This window comes from Podarcis gaigeae (genome assembly GCF_964106915.1).
Source record: "Podarcis gaigeae genome assembly, chromosome: 2".
NCBI lineage: Eukaryota > Metazoa > Chordata > Lepidosauria > Squamata > Lacertidae > Podarcis > Podarcis gaigeae.
In genome coordinates, this window is record NC_139679.1 from 108145209 (window position 1) to 108164768 (window position 19560).

General features: G+C 46.5%; 1 protein-coding gene across 1 annotated transcript in view; it reads left to right on the top strand.

Annotated features, from left to right (window-relative positions):
- The window catches only part of GABBR1 (gamma-aminobutyric acid type B receptor subunit 1), a 168876-nt gene that overhangs the window by 130499 nt on the left and 18817 nt on the right, over nt 1–19560 (top strand). Inside the window, exons 11-19 of the mRNA XM_083723342.1 lie at nt 4740–4805; nt 5078–5269; nt 7362–7604; nt 8444–8507; nt 8974–9051; nt 10916–11066; nt 12397–12529; nt 15402–15518; nt 17350–17457. Of these exons, the coding sequence (XP_083579468.1) occupies nt 4740–4805; nt 5078–5269; nt 7362–7604; nt 8444–8507; nt 8974–9051; nt 10916–11066; nt 12397–12529; nt 15402–15518; nt 17350–17457 (1152 nt within the window). The remainder of the gene's footprint in view (nt 1–4739; nt 4806–5077; nt 5270–7361; nt 7605–8443; nt 8508–8973; nt 9052–10915; nt 11067–12396; nt 12530–15401; nt 15519–17349; nt 17458–19560) is intronic.

The following is a 19560-nucleotide window of genomic DNA, read 5'->3' on the forward strand; positions in this document are numbered from 1 at the left end:
GTTTACCCTGCACTTGGTCAGGCAAGTAGGACAGGAGTTAAACAGCCACTCTCCTCCTCTGCGATAGCCTTATCTTCCACAAGGTTGTCTGTCTAGCTGTCTGTCTGTCTGTCTGTCTGTCTGTCTGTCTGTCTGTCTGTCTGTCTTCCAAGTAGGTGGCCATCCCAACCTGCTGTAGATTCCATAGAGGGGCCTTTGGCCTTTTGCCCCCCCCCCCCCCGATAAACTTGGAAATTTCCTTCTGCCATTTTTCGAGGCAATCGTCTTTCACCAATACTGGGACTGACTGGAAAAGAAATAGCATTTTTGGCAAAACATTCCTTTTTACTGCTGCTCTTTTTCCTAACAGGGAGAGATTCATTCTGCTCCATATTTCTAGATTTCTTTTTGTCTCGAGCCACACTTTTTCATAATTGTCTTTGTAGATATTTATATTTCTTGATGCTAACCATATCCCTAGATATTTAACCTTTTTAGGGACTTCTTTCTCAATACATTGCTCCAACTCTTTTTTCTCTTCTTCCTTCAAATTTTTAACAGAGGGGAAAAACCTCCCGTCCATTTTCTTCACCCTAAGCACCTCTGAACGCCGTTTCCTTTGTGGAAAGGCAGAGTGTATATCAAAAAGTGAATCTATATAATCTATGAGATGGACTTACATTGCCCCCACATGCTCCAAGCCAATCACGATTGTTAGGTGCTTCTGGCGCACACACGTGCTGGTGGAGACTGGCATGGGGGGGGGGAGGCAGGGGGAGGAAGAAAGAAGCCACCCCTGAAAATCAGTGCCTTTCTCCTTCTGGCGGCAGCTGCCATCCCCTGAGCCGACAGATGGACAGACAGCGCCACCCCCAATCCTCCTGACAGCTTCTGCTCAGGGGAGAACTGATGCCACCAGAATGAATGAGCCAGATACTGCCGCAACACTTTGCATTCCCTCTTGGGTTTGGTTTTCTCTTTTTAAAAAAAGAACAAGCAGGCAACGCTTGCAAGAAGCATCCAGCAGCAGCCATCGGAATATAGCTGCCTTGTTCCCTTTTCATGTCAGCGAGTGGCTGCATTTATCATTGCAGAAGAAAACAAGAGCGCTCTCTTTCTCGCTCTCGCTTTCTCTTATATATACTGTATTTTTTGCTCTATAAGACTCACTTTTTCCCTCCTAAAAAGTAAGGGGAAATGTGTGTGCGTCTTATGGAGCGAATGCAGGCTGCGCAGCTATCCCAGAAGCCAGAACAGCAAGAGGGATTGCTGCTTTCACTGCGCAGTGATCCCTCTTGCTGTTCTGGCTTCTGAGATTCAGAATATTTTTTTTCTTGTTTTCCTCCTCCAAAAACTAGGTGTGTCTTGTGGTCTGGTGCGTCTTATAGAACGAAAAATATGGTATCTTGGAGGGAGGTCTGTTTGATTGGTGCAGATCTTATCTCCTGCCTGCCCCAAAGACTGCTCCCTCTGCTGGTTGGGACCCTATGGGGCCAGGGTGGCTTATAGGCAACATGGCCCCTTTCCCCTCACCCCAGAAACAGGGTGTTTTGCATCGTGACTTCAGATCACTCAGGCTCCTTGGGAAAGGTCTATTAAACATTAATGAAAACTGCATTTCGGATTCATTGGCGCTCGCGCTGCAGGAGCAAGAGGCAGGAACCCCAAGCAAGAGGGAGTGCGTCTCTCTCGTCAAATGCCTTGTCTCCTTCAAATATGCAGAATTCACAGCTAGATTGGGCCAGCCGCCCCATGCACCAGCCTGATGTGCAGCAGTACGTTCAGGGCGCACAAAAGAAAGCTCTCCTTTGCACAATGTACAATCAGCGCAGGAATTCAGGACTGCAATTAGATGGTGACGCCAGTAGCTTTGATGGTTTTGGGGGTTGTTGTTTTTTGGAAAGAATCAGACTAACTCAGATTGCTCATAAATAGCATTCCCATAATAAGAGATAGTAGGGACGCGGGTGGCACTGTGAGTTAAACCACAGAGCCTAGGATTTGCCGATCAGAAGGTCGGCGGTTCGAATCCCTCCGACAGGATGAGCTCCCGTTGTTCGGTTCCTGCTCCTGCCAACCTAACAGTCCGAAAGCACGTCAAAGGGCAAGCAGATAAATAGGTACCGCTCTGGTGGGAAGGTAAACGGTGTTTCCGTGCACTGCTCTGGTTCGCCAGAAGAGGCTTTGTCATGCTGGCCACATGACCCGGAAGCTGTACACTGGCTCCCTCGACCAGTAAAGCGAGATGAGCGCCACAACCCCAGAGTCAGTCACTACTGGACCTAATGGTCAGGGGTCCTTTTACCTTTTAATAAGAGATAGTAGCGTACCTCTGAGCAGTGGTTGCCTGCTGTGACAAACAAAGGAGAACAACCATCACTTTAATGCTCTGCTTCAAAGAGGCAGCTGGTTGGCAGGGGTGTAGGAAAGGGGGGGCAGCGGGGCGGGCCACCCCTGGTGCCATCATGGGGGTGTGTGACAAATTATCAAGGAACAATTACTGCCCTACTAGAGTAGTTCATAATGGGACGCAGGTGGCGCTGTGGTCTAAACCACAGAGCCTAGGACTTGCCAATCAGAAGGTCGGCGGTTCGAATCCCTGTGATGGAGTGAGCTCCCGTTGCTCGGTCCTTTCTCCTGCCAACCTAGCAGTTCGAAAGCACGTCAAAGTGCAAGTAGATAAATGGGTATCGCTCTGGTGGGAAGGTAAACGGTGTTTCCATGCGCTTCTCTGGTTCATCAGAAGCGGCTTAGTCATGCTGGCCGCATGACCCGGAAAAACTGTCTGCGGACAAACGCCAGCTCCCTCGGCCTATAGAGTGAGATGAGCGCCGGAACCCCAGAGTTGTCCGCTACTGGACCTAACGGTCAGGGGTACCTTTAACTTTACCTTTTTTAGGGTGGTTCATAAAAAACTTTTTTTTGAAAATGCCTGCTCCAACGGTCTTATTTTACTACACTGGGGATTATATAGCTATATATGGAATTTCATGCATATCAGTTTATCAGTTAATATGTTGACCCTCGTCCATAAAAATAGCTGTTTACTTGGCCGTTTTCCTATGTCGTGAAGGCTGAAATTTCAATTCATTGGAGCACCTACTGATCCCAACCCTAACCCTGCGGAAAGCCATCTAATTAGACTTTAATTTGATTTTGACACGTTTTTAGGAGGTAATTTAATTATTGCTTGATTTTATAGCAATGTTATGTATCTGATGTTAGCCGCCCTGAGCCCGACTTTGGTCAGGAAGGGCAAGATATAAATAAAAGTTGTTGTTGTTGTTATTATTATTATTATTATTATTATTATTATTACTATTATTATTATTTCCTTTGCAAGAAAATATGAAATAACGTAAAACCATTTTTGCAGGCAAAAAAAAAAGTCAATGTGGGGGGGGCGGTGACAATAAATTTTCTACACCAGGTACCACCTGACCTTCCTACGCCACTGCTTGCATAACACTAAGCTACCGTATTTTTTGCTCTATAAGACTCACTTTTTCCCTCCTAAAAAGTAAGGGGAAATGTGTGCGCGTCTTATGGAGTGAATGCAGGCTGCGCAACTATCCCAGAAGCCAGAACAGCAAGAGGGATTGCTGCTTTGACTGCGCAGCTGTTCTGGCTTCTGAAATTCAGAATATTTTCCCCCCCTTGTTGTCCTCCTCCAAAAACTAGGTGCGTCTTGTGGTCTGGTGCGTCTTATAGAGCAAAAAATACGGTAACTATAAAAGCTAGGGAACTCTAAGCAGGGAGAGCTCAGATCTTGCTTGTGGGATTCTCAGAGTCATCTGGTTGGCCACTAAGAGAACAGGCTACCATACCCTCCACCATTTCTCCGATGAAAATCAGCATTTCCTCCTCTTCCTCCTCCTCCTCCTCCTCCTCCTCCTCCTCCTCCTCCTCCTCCTCCTAATACCCCATCCATCTGACTGGGTTGCCCCAGCCACTCTCGGCAGCTTCCAACATATATAAAAACATAATAAAACATTAAACATTTTAAAACATCCCTATTCAGGGCTACCTTCCAATATTTTCTAAAGGTTGTAAAGTTACTTATCTCCTTGGCTTGGGGAGGGGGTTCACATAACTCCATACCCTCCAACATTTCTCTGATGAAAATAGCCACTTCCTAAGGAAAAGGGGGACATTCTGGGATCTAATCAGGGACAGCTTCTGTAAATCCAGGACTGGAAAATAGGGACACTTGGAGGGTCCAGAATGCTGGACAAGATGGGCCTTTGGCCCAGTTGTGTATGTGTGTGAAGCAAACTCCGTGCTCATATGTTCAATTCATTAAAAGATACATGAAAAGTTTGAGTTATGGGGGTGAGGAGAATGTGTGCGTGAATTCAGCAATTCTTGGTTTATTTTTGGTTGCTGTTTTGGGAATGTTGTTAATACTGTTGTTTTATAGATTATGAATGCTGTAGCACTTTGTGAATCCTGTGATGCGATTTTCCTTGCAATTGCGACGCTTACCTTATTTTTAGTAGTTCTGTTTCATAGGCGGTAATTGTCTCCTTGATAATTTGGGGTCGTTTTGCTGACGATTTGTTAGTTCTTCGATATGATTTGTGCTGTATTTGTGACGTTCTGCTCTGTTATTGTCAACCGTTGCTTGTAAGCCGCTTTGGGACTCGTCTGAATGAAAAGAGGCATAGAAATACAACCAATCAATCTGCGATAAGTAATTGATCGCGCTTGATTCCGTAGAAATCCCCTCCAGCCACCTGATCCTATTTTCCCCCTTACAGCGCCAAGATGCCCGTATCATCGTTGGACTCTTTTATGAGACGGAGGCGCGGAAGGTCTTCTGTGAGGTGAGTGTCCAGGGCGGAGGTTCCTCTCTGGGAATACAAGAGGCTGTAGCGAAGATGCTTCCTTCATTCCCTGCTTTAACTAGAGATGTCGGGGATTGAACTTGCGACTCTCGGCAGGCAAAGCAGAGCTTTACCTACTAAGCTACAGCCCTTCCTCCTAGAATGGGTGATAGGAGGCTTGAGATAAAATGCAAACCATGGCATGGCCCTGACTGGACTACTCTAGCTATTGGCGAACCTTCTTTTCTCCTCTCTTGCGGCATTGGGGACAGGTTTACAAGGAGCGCTTGTTTGGGAAGAAGTACGTCTGGTTCCTGATTGGCTGGTACGCTGACAACTGGTTCCGCATCAAGGATGCGAATATTAACTGCACCGAGGAGGAGATGAGGGAGGCTGTGGAGGGTCACATCACCACCGAAATTGTCATGTTGAACCCAGAGAACACACGCAGCATCTCCAATATGGTGAGGGAGCATCTCAGAGGGCATGGGAGGTGTGGGTGGCGCTGTGGGTTAAACCACAGAGCCTAGGACTTGCCAATCAGAAGGTCGGCGGTTCAAATCCCCGCGACAGGGTGAGCTCCCGTTGCTCAGTCCCTGCTCCTGCCAACCTAGCAGTTCGAAAGCACGTCAAAGTGCAAGTAGATAAATAAGTATTGCTCCGGCAGGAAGGTAAATGACATTTCCGTGCGCTGCTCTGGTACGCCGGCTCCCTCAGCCAATAAAGTGAGATGAGCACCACAACACCAGAGTTGTCCATGACTGGACCTAATGGTCAGGGGTCCCTTTACCTTTTTAAATGTCAAATGTTGGGGTTTTTACGCTTGCCTGGAAGTCACGCTCCGATGTTTGGAAACCCTCGCCATAGAGGATGGCTCCGATTTGTTGCCCGCAAAGGAAATGCACTTTGCAGGTGTTCTGAGGTGATAATAATAATAATAATAATAATAATAATAATAGTAATAGTAATAATAATAATAATAATAATAATAATAATAATATTTTTTTATTTATACCCTGACCTTCCCGGTTCAAAAACCAGGCTCAGGGTGGCTAACAACAAATTTAAAACACTTTAAATCACTTAATTATAAAAGCAGCATAAAATTCAGTATAAAAACATGAATAACAATAAAATTCAAAAATCAATCAGATAATCCCCAGGGCTAGCTGGCTTAATTGGTCCTACTTGGGCCAGCAAGGAGGTCAAGGGAGAATTAGCTGTGGGGTCTCAGAGTGGGTGATCTTCATAAAAAGGGAGGGGGAGGGAAGAGAAGGGAAATAAAAGATCAGGCTGAATTCAAATTAAAGGCCAGTTGGAATAGCTCTGTCTTACAGGCCCAACGGAAGGAGGTTAAATCCTGAAGGGCCCTAGTCTCATGGGACAGAGCATTCCACCTGGTCGGAGCCATCACTGAAAAGGCCCTGGCCCTGGTGGAGGATAGTCTGACTTCCTTAGGACCCGGGACCTCTAAACTATAGTTATTCATGGACCTTAAGGTCCTCTGTGGGGCATACCAGGAGAGGCGGTCCCGTAGATACAAGGGTCCTAAGCCGCAAATGTTGTCAAATGTCCCAAGCCTAACTCTTGTTGTTGAGAACTGGCTCCAAGGCGAAAGTCTGGAGAGGTCTGGTTCAAGCTGAGAGGTGATTTAAAAAACACAGAAACCAGACGTTTGCTCAAGTTGCAGGTTATGAGCAATGGTGAAAGCAATATACACTGCCAAAGGGAACGAGAAACTTTTGTAATATCCCAAATAGACAAAAACCAAATTTTAAAAACCCGCTTCCCCCCTCCCAGATTTTTAAAGCAAGATTTCATCTTAATGGATTTCTGTCTGTTAAAGAGAGTTGATTCATGTGACAGTTAATACTTTTAAAACTTTATTCAGTCTTAAGAATTTTACACCAGATCTTTGAGAAGCCATTGGTTTTTTTTCTTTTTTACTAGGTAGGATTAACTTACGTATAATAATAATAATAATAATAATAATAATAATAATAATAATAAGGGAGGGGGGAAGCGGGGCAGCTAACAACCGATATAAAAACAAATTGATTGAAATACAACTTAAAAACCAGATTAAAATACAACATCAAAACATCAAAACATTAAAATGCCATTATAGAGTCAACATGGGGTGGAAGGACAGGGGTACCTGGAAAAACAAAATTGCTGCAACTTTAAGGCTCAATCCTGTTGCAAAATCAAATCGTGATACAGAGACAACACATTATCCATCCAACCTTATCCATAATTTACATGTCTGGGAATCATTTTCAATCTTTCTTTTTGTTATGTACTGAAGTTCTCACCCTGGGCCAGCAGGGGGATACTGTAGATAGTTATGCAAATGAAGGATCGAAAGTGATGTTCAGTGATTGGATAGTTTTAGAAAGTTGTTACAGTAACAAGGTACCGGAGCTCTATATAAGCAGGCTGACTGAGCCCTTCAGTTCAGTTCTGTTCTGGCATCTGAATAAAGAAGAGCTGTTTGAAGAATCGCTGTGTCGTCTGATATGTTCACCCACAACTTAACACTTTTGTCCCCTGCAGACATCACAGGAGTTCATTGAGAAGCTGACGAAGCGGGTGGAAAAATCCCCAGAGGAAACGGGAGGCTTCCAGGAGGCTCCGCTGGCCTATGATGCCATCTGGGCCCTGGCACTTGCACTCAACAAAACCTCCACGGAGCTGGTGAAGAAGGGCCTGCGGCTGGAAGACTTCAATTATAACAACAGAACCATCACAGATGAGATCTACCGAGCCCTCAACTCTTCAGCCTTTGAGGGAGTCTCTGTGCGTGGCTCTTGAATCTGGTCCGCTTGGGGCAGAATGTGGATGTTTGGGATTTAGAAATGCCCACATATCTGTCTGTCTGTCTGTCTGTCTGTATAGTATTTGCATGCCACCCTGAAACTTGGGAGACCCTGTATTGATATGCACAGTGCTTTTTTCCCTTAAAAATGTTTAGGGGTAACTCTCATTTTGACTCAAGAAAATCACCATTTTATAGTTCAAATCAGGAAAAATAAATACAGTGGTACCTCGGGTTTCAGACGCTTTGGGTTACGCATTTTCAGGTTACGGACGCGCCGAAACTCAGAAGTACTGGAACAGGTTACTTCCAGGTTTCGGCGCTTTGCGTATGCGCAGAAGCACCAAATCGCGTCCTGCATGTGTGCAGATGCGACGCTGCGGGTTGTGAATGCTGCAGGTTGCGAACGTGCCTCCCGCATGGATCACGCTCGCAACCCGAGGTTCCACTGTACAGTAAATGGACAAAAGTACAAAGATTCACAAAATGTTTAGGGGTATGTGTACCCCTGCACCCCCCTGAAAAGCACTGGAAATATTATTATTATTATTATTATTATTATTATTATTATTATTATTATTATATTTATATCCCAACCTCCCCAGCCAGGACCGGGCTCAGGGCGGCTAACAGCAGAGTATATAATAAATTCAACAAACAATAAAATCAAACAATCAATTAAAATACATCTTAAAATCAGATGAAGATCCGAATAAAAACAGATGGCAACCCACAAATTATAACTGTAGGAATTGGGAACATGAAGTGCTCACCAGGCCCAACTACTGAATATGCAACTCCCTTTCCCTTTCCTCACCAGGGACATGTGGTCTTTGATGCCAGCGGCTCTCGGATGGCCTGGACCCTCATTGAACAGCTTCAGGGTGAGCAAGGATCATTGTTGTTGTGCTGGGTGTGTTGGTTTCTCTTTTGACACATTCCTGCAAGGCAGCTGTTCTGTGTGGCCCGTGATACTTTGGGCAGACCCCATATGCCACGTGCAGTACTGCTCCTGATCAATCCCAGCCTCCCATTATTCATTGTCTTATTATTTGTTAACTTCTTTAACACCCCTTTCTTTCTCCCTCTCTCATTCTGACATCTCTCTCGCTCTCTCTCCACCCAGCCAAAGGTCTGGACTCCCCCTCCCCCCCTGCTTTTCATCCATTTAGGCTTCCCCCTCATTTTCTCTCCCCCCTCCCCGTTCCTTCCATGTTCCCCACATCCGCACAAAATTTAAGTTGAGAGCCACAGGCCCATCCCCTGCACCGCAAGGGGTTTGTTCCACTTTCCTACCCAGCATCAATGCTTCACCTCCCTACTGTATGTAATGCTTCCTTCTGCCAACAGATGGCATCTATAAGAAGATCGGGTATTATGACAGCACCAAGGATAATCTCTCCTGGTACAACAATGAAAAATGGATTGGTAAGAGACTGACGTTTTAGGCATGGCAACCAGTTGTGTGACTCTCGCAGGACCCAAAATAAAATATATAATGCATGTTGTTGTTGTTTAGTCTAAGGTTACCAGATTTTTTTTTTCCAATTAATCCAGGGACACTTTTCAACTTCCTGCTAAATAGATGGGTTTTGTCAGGGGACTGATTTGTAAATCTGGGGACTGTCCCCGGGAAACGGGGACGTCTGGTAACCTTAGTTTAATCGTCTTAGTCGTGTTCGACTCTCCGTGACCCCATGAACCAGAACATGCCTTGGAAACTCTCACTTTCTTCTCAAAGCTTCTCTTTTTTTATGTCCATGGAGTTTTCTTGGCAAAATACTGGAGTGGATCGCCAGTTCCTTCTCCAGGTGGATCACATTTAGTCTAAACTCTTGGCTATGACCTGTCCATCTTGAGTGGCCATGCACAGCATAGCTGATAGCTATTCAAGCCCCTTCGCCATGACAAGGCAGTGATCCATAGAATCCTAGAATCATAGAGTTGGAAGAGACCACAAGGGCCATCGAGTCCAACCCCCTGCCAAGCAGGAAACACCATCAGAGCACTCCTGACATATGGTTGTCAAGCCTCTGCTTAAAGACCTCCAAAGAAGGAGACTCCACCACACTCCTTGGCAGCAAATTCCACTGTCAAACAGCTCTTACTGTCAGGAAGTTTTTCCTAATGTTTAGGTGGAATCTTCTTTCTTGTAGTTTGGATCCATTGCTCCGTGTCCGCTTCTCTGGAGCAGCAGAAAACAACCTTTCTCCCTCCTCTATGTGACATCCTTTTATATATTTGAACATGGCTATCATATCACCCCTTAGCCTCCTCTTCTCCAGGCTAAACATGCCCAGCTCCCTTAGCCGTTCCTCATAAGGCATCGTTTCCAGGCCTTTGACCATTTTGGTTGCCCTCCTCTGGACACATTCCAGTTTGTTAGTGTCCTTCTTGAACTGTGGTGCCCAGAACTGGACACAGTACTCCAGGTGAGGTCTGACCAGAGCAGAATACAGTGGCACTATTACTTCCCTTGATCTAGATGCTATACTCCTATTGATGCAGCCCAGAATTGCATTGGCTTTTTAGCTGCCGCGTCACACTGTTGGCTCATCCCCATGAAGGGGATATAATGCATACAAAATAGTTCATACAATACTTTCAATTTCCTGACTTCTTGGGTTCATTTTATTTGTAAATAGGTGTGGCTATTCACAAAAGTGAATGAAAAATTAGACTCTGTGTGTGTGTGTGTGTGTGTGTGTGTGTGTGTGTGTGTGTATTTTATTTACTGCATTTAAATCCCATCTTTCCTCCCAGTAGCTAAAGGTGCCATACATGGTTCTCTTACTACTCATACACACAGAGATAGATTGATAGAGACACAGAGAAATAGAGATAGATATCTTTAAAAACAAGTCAAGTCCCAGTGTCTGCTGAGACCAAGCTGCTGTAAAGCACCTTGGGCAATAGCTGTCAACCTTTTCCCTTTTTAAAGGGAAATTCCCTTATTCCGAATAGGATTCCTCGCAAGAAAAGGGAAAAGTTGACAGCTATGACCTTGGGAAATATGTGAAACTGGGTTGAGTCAGGAGGCAGTCTATGCGCTTGTTGAGCCATTCAGGGCAGTTTCCACACAGCCACATCCATACACATGGCGGCCTTGTTGTTGTCAGATTGGCTGGTGCCAACTTGCCCTCTGTCTTCCAGGGTCACAGAAAGGGGTAAGCAAAACCATTCATGGGGGAAAAAGAACATAGTCTTCCTGGATGCTAATGGTGGAAAGTACTATGAGGCGCTCCCCGGTGCCTGAGTTTCTCTGTTCTCCCCCCCCCCCCATACCCTACAGGCGGTGTCCCGCCAGCTGACTACACAAAGGTCATCATCACTTTCCGGTACCTCTCCCAGAAACTCTTCATTTCTGTCTCGGTGCTCTCCAGCGTGGGTATCCTGTTGGCCATCATCTGCTTGGCCTTCAACATCTACAACGGGCACGTCAGGTGGGTAACCCTCAACCTACTTAGTCACCCACTCTTCTGCTGGTAGAGCTATGGAATAGCAGCTCAGCGAGTCATCTGCACCTGAGGAATTTGTGCAGCTGCTCCATTCAGTTTTTAGAAGTTGGATTTTGTAAAGTCGGGGCATGGTGGGAAGCCTTAGAAGCTGAGAAGGGAAAACATGGGAGGAGTACTGTATTTTTCGCTCTATAAGACACACTTTTCCCCCTCCAAAAATTAAGGGGAAATGTGTGTGCGTCTTATGGAGTGAATGCAAGCTCCATGGCTTCAGCGAAAGCAACACGAAGCCTCCGGAGCACAGCAGGAGCGCTCCCGCTGCGCTTCGGAGGCTTCGCGTTGCTTTCGCCGAAGCCAGGAGAGCAAGAGGGATCGGTGCGCACCGATCCCTCTTGCTCTCCTGACTTCGCTTTGCTGGAGAGGCGCTGCGCAGCTTTCCCTCTCTGCGCAGCGCCCCTTCAGCGAAGCGGGAGGAGAAATGGAAGGGGCTCCGTTTCTTCTGCCGCTTCGCTGAAGGGACGCTGCGCAGAGAGCGAGAGAAATTTCTTTTCTTGTTCTCCCCCTCTAAAACTAGGTGCGTCTTATGGTCTGGTGCATCCTATACAGCGAAAAATACAGTATATTTTGATCATGACGTCATGCAGATGCCTTATAAAAAGTGAGCTAATAACATGCAAGGGTAGGTTCCCAGTGCAGATACAGATCCATACATTTTCCGAGAGGACTTGGCATCTGTCTTATCCCCCTATGCAAGACTCTGTGTTAGACACCATTTATCCGACACCACCTTTAATCTGTTGCTCCCCATAATGTGAACAAACACAAACCCCTGTGTTGCAAAATGTGACAATCTACAAAAATGCAAACGCAACACGCTGGCTAATAGCTGTTAGTAAATATATAATTGGTATGATGTCATTCAAAATATAGAAATATACAAATAAGCGACTTCAAATAATATATATACAGTGGTACCTCGGGTTAAGTACTTAATTCATTCCGGAGGTCCGTTCTTAACCTGAAACTGTTCTTAGCCTGAAGCACCACTTTAGCTAATGGGGCCTCCCGCTGCTGCCGCGCGATTTCTGTTCTCATCCGGAGGTAAAGTTCTTAACCCGAGGTATTATTTCTGGGTGAGCAGAGTCTGTAACCTGAAGCGTCTGTAACCTGAGGTACCACTGTATATATATCATACAACACATCTCACAAAATATACAAGCAACTTCATAATGTGGGCATCGAGGGCAGCCTGGTTTAGATCCTTTCTGATGCAAATCCCCGCTTTAGGTCTCTCACACCTTCCGTTCCTTCACAGATACATCCAGAACTCACAGCCGTACCTCAACAACATGACAGCCGTGGGTTGCGCACTGGCGCAAGCATCTGTCTTCCCGCTCGGACTGGATGGCCTCCACATCAGCAAGGGCCTCTTTCCCTTTGTTTGCCAGGTACATGAGAGACTCTCTAGAGGTCTGGGGCATCGTCTGTTGGACATAGACCTCCCAGTTAGATCACGCATAGGGCTGTTTCTGAGACCCGTAGCTCTCTTCTTTTTCCATCTTCCCCTGGGATAGAAGCGAGAGCTCCCCATGGAAATTGATGGACGAAATCCAAGTTTTGACATAGCAACACTCAGGCACCAATTTGCCTCCTCCCACCACCGAAAAAAGAGAGCAAAAGGTAGCAGGCAGTGGAGGATTTGATGCGCTTTCTAACTAGGAATCTGTGGGAAAATTGATTCCTTTTTTAATTTTATAACACGTTTAGAGGTATATGCATGCAACTCGATGGAGTGCAAGGTTTCCGCTCCAAGGACCGTTTTGGGTTGCAAAACCAAACTAGCCTCAACCCTGCCCCTGAACTACATTGCAAGGCTGCTGTAAAATACTCTCTTTCTCTTCTGTTGCCACACCCATTCAGTCAGCAGCATGGGAATATTATTTAGCAGAGCAGACAATGTAAAATCTTCATTGACCATTGAAGCTTAAGTAAAGTTGGTGCGTCCTGCTGTATTTTACCAATGGGTAAAAGTAGGTTCCAGTCTTGACGCTTCCATTAGAGAATTGTAAGCAATAGCCTCCAACTTGGATGGCTTTGAAAGAGGATTAGACAAATTCATGGAGGACAAAGCAATCACTGGCTACTAGCCACAATGGCTATGTTCTACCTCTACTTTATTAGAATCATAGAGTTGGAAGTCTTCTTCTTTGGCAATCATTCATAGCCGAGTAAGATTGTCTTCTATAAACACAGTTTTAACAGGGAGTCCGTAAGTGACTGTGGAGGCCAATTCTGGATTGGCGGGGACATTGGTTTCCAGGCGGGAGTTGATCATGGTGTGTATTTGCCAAGCGTGCCTTTCTCTTAGCACGCTTCTCCCTTGTGTCCTGAGTTCGAGTGTCTTCAAAGCCCATGACACTTTAGTAAAGGCTGTTCTCCAAGTGGAGCACTCGCAGGCTAGTGTTTCCCAGTTGTCAGTGTTTGGCGCTGTGGTCTAAACCACAGAGCCGAAGGCTTGCTGATCAGAAGGTCGGCGGTTCGAATCCCCACGACGGGGTGAGCTCCCATTGCTCGGTCCCTGCTCCTGCCAACCTAGCAGTTTGAAAGCACGTCAACGTGCAAGTAGATAAATAGGTACCACTCCAGCAGGAAGGTAAACTGTGTTTCCGTGCACTGCTCTGGTTCACCAGAAGCGGCTTAGACATGCTGGCCTCATGACCCGGAAGCTGTACGCCAGCTCCCTCGGCCTATAGAGCGAGATGAGCACCACAACCCCAGAGTCTGCCACGACTGGACCTAATGGTCAGAGGTACCTTTACCTTTATACTACATTTTTTAAGATTTGCCTTGAGACAGTCTTTAAACCTCTTTTGTTGACCACCAGCACTACGCTTTCCATTTTTAAGTTTGGAATAGAGTAGTTGCTTTGAAAGACGATCATCAGGCATCCGCACAACATGACCAGACCAACGAAGTTGGTGTTGAAGAATCATTGCTTCAACACTGGTGATCTTTGCTTCTTCCAGTACACTGGTGTTAGTTTGCCTGTCTTCCCAAGTGATGTGTAAAAATTTTCAGGGACACCATTGGTGGAATCTTTTGAAAAGTTGGAAGTGATCCCAAGGGTCATTCTAGTTGAACCTGCTGCAGTGCAGGAATCTCAACTAAAGCATCCATGACCGATGGCCACCCAGCCTTGGCTTTAAAACCTTGAAGAAAGGAGGTTTATCTAAGGCAGCATGCTTCCAAATACAGCTCCCATCAACCATGACACTTGGCCATGCTGGGCGCTGATGGGAGTTGGAGTCCAATGCAGGTTCCCCAGACCTGAGGTGGAGAAAGAGGCAGGAGGATGACAGAGGAAACATGGGAGGGAAATCAAAACAGCAGGGAACAAGACTGGAATAGATGGTGCGTTACAGCAGCACAACCCAGCCAGTTTTGCAAAATTCACATGGAACTTGAGTGGGTGGGATTGAGAATTTAAAATACGGCAGAGGTCTTCCTTCCCCAAAATGGTGCCCACAACTCCTGTCCACCTCTGGCAGCACAGCTGGGTGAGACTGCTGGCAGTTCTGGTCCAAAACCTCTGGAAGGCAGCAGATTAGGCAAGGCTGGGAGAAGTGGTGAGATGGGAGATTGGACTCTTCCAGCCATTTCCCTCCTAACAGGTGATGCTTCTGGTATCATAATATTATACAGAGACACTAAAGGTAAAGGTAAAGGGACCCCTGACCATTAGGTCCAGTCGTGGCCGACTCTGGGTTTGCGGCGCTCATCTTGCTTTATTGGCCGAGGGAGCCGGTGTACAGCTTCCGGGTCATGTGGCCAGCATGACTAAGCCGCTTCTGGCGAACCGGAGCAGCGCACAGAAATGCCGTTTACCTTCCCGCTGGAGTGGTACCTATTTATCTACTTGCACTTTGATGTGCTTTTGAACTGCTAGGTTGGCAGGAGCAGGGACCGAGCAACGAGATTCAAACTGCCGACCTTCTGATCGGCAAGCACTAGGCTCTGTGGTTTAACCCACAGTGCCACCCATGTCCCTTACTGAGACAATAAGCTGTGGTAAATCAGCGTTTTTTGGGGGGATGGGGGACACAGAGAGAGAGCACCCACTGAAGCTGCATTTTAAAGCCCTCTCCACTCTAGACTGGCAACCACATGGCTTTTCCATCCAGGTTGCCTCCATAATGCCTAGTTTGTCTTTGTGCTACAGTTTTGTGGGGAGGTCTGGCAGTTCTTGGGTATGTTGTGCAAAATGTGGCACTGCTCTTCAACATGCTCTTCTGTTGCTGTTGTGGGATGTCCAATCCACAGGCTCGTCTTTGGCTCCTGGGCTTGGGCTTCAGCTTGGGCTACGGCAGCATGTTCACCAAGATCTGGTGGGTGCACACTGTTTTCACCAAGAAAGAAGAGAAGAAAGAACGGCGGAAGGTGAGACGCTTTGACCTGCTTTATTATGCCGCCAGAGACGAACTGCCTAGCAAGGATGAGGGAGTCGGTGTGGCCCTTCAAGCGTGGCTGGACTACAACTCCCATCATCCATGATGCTTGGGCCATGCCGGCTGAGGGCTGATGGGAGTTTGAGTCCAACTCAGGTTCCCCCTTCTAGTTGCGTAGCTTTCAGAGGTGTAGCCATGTTACGTCTGCACTATGGCAAAACCCAGCAAATAGTCTTTTTTTACACTTGATGTTAGCCAAAAGGCCGAGAAGCGATACAAATAGTCTTTTTTTTTAGCACGTGAAAGGTTCACAATTTGTTTGTGGCATAAGCTTCTATGGATTGAGGGGTGGTGTTTTTGCTTTAAGTTTCTATTTTGTGCTTTTATCCTGCATTTTTATCTTGTGAACCACCCTGAGATCTCTGGATAAAGGGTGGTATATAAATTTAATTGATGATTATGATGAAGTGGGCTCTAGTCTGTGGATGTTTCTGCTGTAATAAGATTTGCTGGCCGCAAGACGCTTTGAGGTTTTCGGTTGCAGGTAACACCACCGTGCAGTAGGGAGAGCCTTCAGCCGTTTGGTGCTGAGAAGGCCTCTCTTTGAAACGCCATTATTTATGAAACAGTTGTGACTGGCTAGATGGTGTGCGAAGATACCGTGGGAGCATTGGGCGAGAACTATGCATGCACCATACCTGTAAATTGCACAGCTTCCACCAAAGAATTCTGGGAACTATGGTTTGTTAAGGCTGTTGGGGACCCTGGCAAACTATAGTTCCCAGCATTTGTGCAGTTATGGGTGGGGGCTTTGGGGGTGATCGCAAGACCGAAGCCACCCATTTCAGAAGAAACCTATCTGAAATCAACACTACCGCTCCCTTGTTTTGGTCTTCCAGAATTGCTAATGCAGATTAAGGTTGCCTACTTCATATCTGGCAGGTGTGTCTCTAGGTTAAAGGCTTTTGGGTGGAGCGGTTCATACAATATAGCGAATCTCAGGTGTGCCTTAGAGGGGAGCCTCTGTGCTTGACCTCTGTGAATGTTTTTTTGCGTATTCTGGAACACCCCTTTCAGCTGACTCAGGGCTCTCCCCGTCTTTTGAGCGCTCATCCTGATTAGTTTGCTGGGAGATTAGGTGACATTGGGCATCGACTGAGCGTTCATTCCGAATTGTGTGCAGGGGGCGCAGATGGCATTGCGTCAAAGCAAGCATTATCCCACATTTCACACTGATTTTCCCACCACTTTCCTTCTCAAAAAAACAACAACGCCCAACGCTGAATGGCAACTTAAATTGGCAAAAAATGTTCAGCTTGCAGATTTAACGTATAGAATAAGAGAACGAGAAGAACATACGATGAGAGAAGACTGGAAAATGTTTATTGAGTATACTGTGGGGGGAAACTGTGTACACTTGAAAACGTTGGCGGCATTAAGATAAATTCAACAGTGTAAATAAGTTTTGATGGATGTAATAATGGAATACTGAATGGTTTAGTTTTTTGTAAAATATGCAGGGATTTATGATATGTTAAATGAACCATGGAAAGAGGAGAGAAGTCCTTGATATTTTAAGGATGTTTAAATAAGTATTTTAAATAAGTATTTTAAATAGTAAAACAGAAAATTTAAATTATATACACACAAAAATGCCCAACCCTTTGGGGAAGTGGGTTTGTTGCACAAGGTCTCCCAGGCAGCTATAACTGCACAACCTGAGCCAGCCACAATGGGACTGAATCTCACCCCAAAATAACAACCATCTGGAAGTGCCCTCAGGCCTCTTGTTCCCTCATTCTGTCTTTCCTCTTCTCTTCCAGACTCTGGAGCCCTGGAAGCTCTATGCCACGGTTGGGCTGCTTGTCGGGCTCGACTTCGTCATCTTGGCCATCTGGCAAATTGTCAACCCACTGAAACGCACCACAGAGGTAATTCCCTTGCGTGTGGCGCTCATGCTGGGAGGCTTAAATAGCTTGCAGGGTGACTGAACACAAGTCACATCCACAAATACACAAGGTGCTCCATGCCCAGGGCTTAATTGGTGACAGAACCAAACCAGGAAATCAGTTTTCGGTACAAGGCCTTAATTACTATTATTTATTTGATTTGTATACCCCGTTTTATCAAAAGGTTCCAGAGCAGTGTCCAACATTAAGAACTCATTTTATGAAGCACAATAATAAAAACATAATAAAAGGCATAATAACAGACAGCGTAGTAATAAAATAATCATAACAACAGTCCACCCAACCCCACAGCTTTAACAGGCCATAGATTATTTAACGGCCAAGAGGAATGTTTTCGCCTGGTGCCTAAAGGTATCTAATGATAGCACCAGGCAAGCCTCTCTGGGGAGAGCATTCCACAGATGGGGAGCCACCACCAAAAAGGCCGGTTCTTGTGTTGCCGCCCTCCAAACCTCTCGGGGAAGGGGGACATAGAGAAGGGCCTAAGATGACAAGTGCAGAGTGTGGGTCGGTTTGTATGGGGAGTGGCTGTCCTTAAGGTATTGAGGTCCTGTAAGGCTTTATAGGTCAAGACCAGCACTTTGAACTGGGCCTGGAAACCAAATGGCAGCCAGTGCAGTTGGGCCAGGATTGGTGATATATGCTCAAACTGTCCTGTTCTGGTGAGCAGCCTGGCCATCTAAGAGCCTTTCCCAGATGCTGGACTTCCAGCACCAATCAGCCTCTCCCAGCATGAGCAGCAGGCAGGGATCATGGGAGTTGCAGTCCAGCAACAGTTGGAGGGCGCCAGGTTGGGAAAGCTGGCCCAGTGCAAAGGGTAGTGCTACTGCTGCTCAGCCCTCCCCCATCCCTTCCACCCCCTTCCCATTTGAAATCCCGTCTGCAGAACACAGTGATCAGGGGAGTGTGGCAGTCTTTTAGGTATCCTGGTCCCAAGCTGTACTGTAGAAGGCTTTGTAGACCTACACTAACGCATTGAGCCTTGCTGAGTGGCAGCAACCAGTGCAATTCTTTCAGCAGCTGCATAATACGATGGTGATATTCCGTCCCGGTCAGAAGTTGAGCTGTTGCATTTTGCACATAGCTGTCAAGCGTCCCTTATTTGGAGGGAATGTCCCTTATCCCAGCACTGTGTCCCGCTGCTGTCCCTTATTGATGATGTCCCTTAAATTTCCTGGGTTTCAAAGGAAGTAGCTCCTCTCCCTCCCTCCCTGCCGGCCAGGGAGGAGGGAGGCTCCAACTGTGTTACATGGCTGCGTTGCTCACCCAATAAGGAGTCTAAGAACGACTGGGGGGTGGAGCTTGCATGCTTTGTGCCGATCAAATTGGCTTCGTTGCCTTGGGACTCGCCTTTGCTCAGCACTTCCCAGCGGAGAGGTAACAGTGGTTTTCCTTGCTGCATCCCCTTTGCTGGGTTGCTGCGTTGTGGGAACCACTGCTTGAGGCTTTGTTTGGCTGCTGGCTGGGCTTTCTGCCTTTGGCTTGGAGGGGCTCAGAAGTTGAACATACCTGTGCTCTGAAAATCCCTTATTTTGGCTGCTGATCCCTTATTTTCGAGGCTGCTGGTCCCTTATTTTCAAATCTGTAAGTTGACAGCTATGATTTTGCACTCAGTGCAGCTTCTGAGAGCCAGTGTGGTGTAGTGGTTAAGAGCGATAGACTCGTAATCTGGTGAACCGGGTTTGTGTCTCCGCTCCTCCACATGCAGCTGCTGGGTCACCTTGGGCCAGTCACACTTCTTTGAAGTCTCTCAGCCTCACTCACCTCACAGAGTGTTTGTTGTGGGGGAGGAAGGGAAAGGAGAATGTTAGCCGCTTGGAGACTCCTGAAGGGGAGTGAAAGGCGGGATATCAAGTCCAAACTCCTCTTCTTCTTCTTCTTCTTCTTCTTCTTCTTCTTCTTCTTCTTCTTCTTCTTCCAAGTCAGCCTCAAGGACAGCCTCACATTGCAGTCATCCAGTCCGGGGATTAGCATGGACGATAGGGGTCAGGCTACCCTGTTCCAGAAATGGCTGTGGTTTTCTTATCAGCTGAAACAGGCCGAAGGCAGCCACCGAGGTCGCCT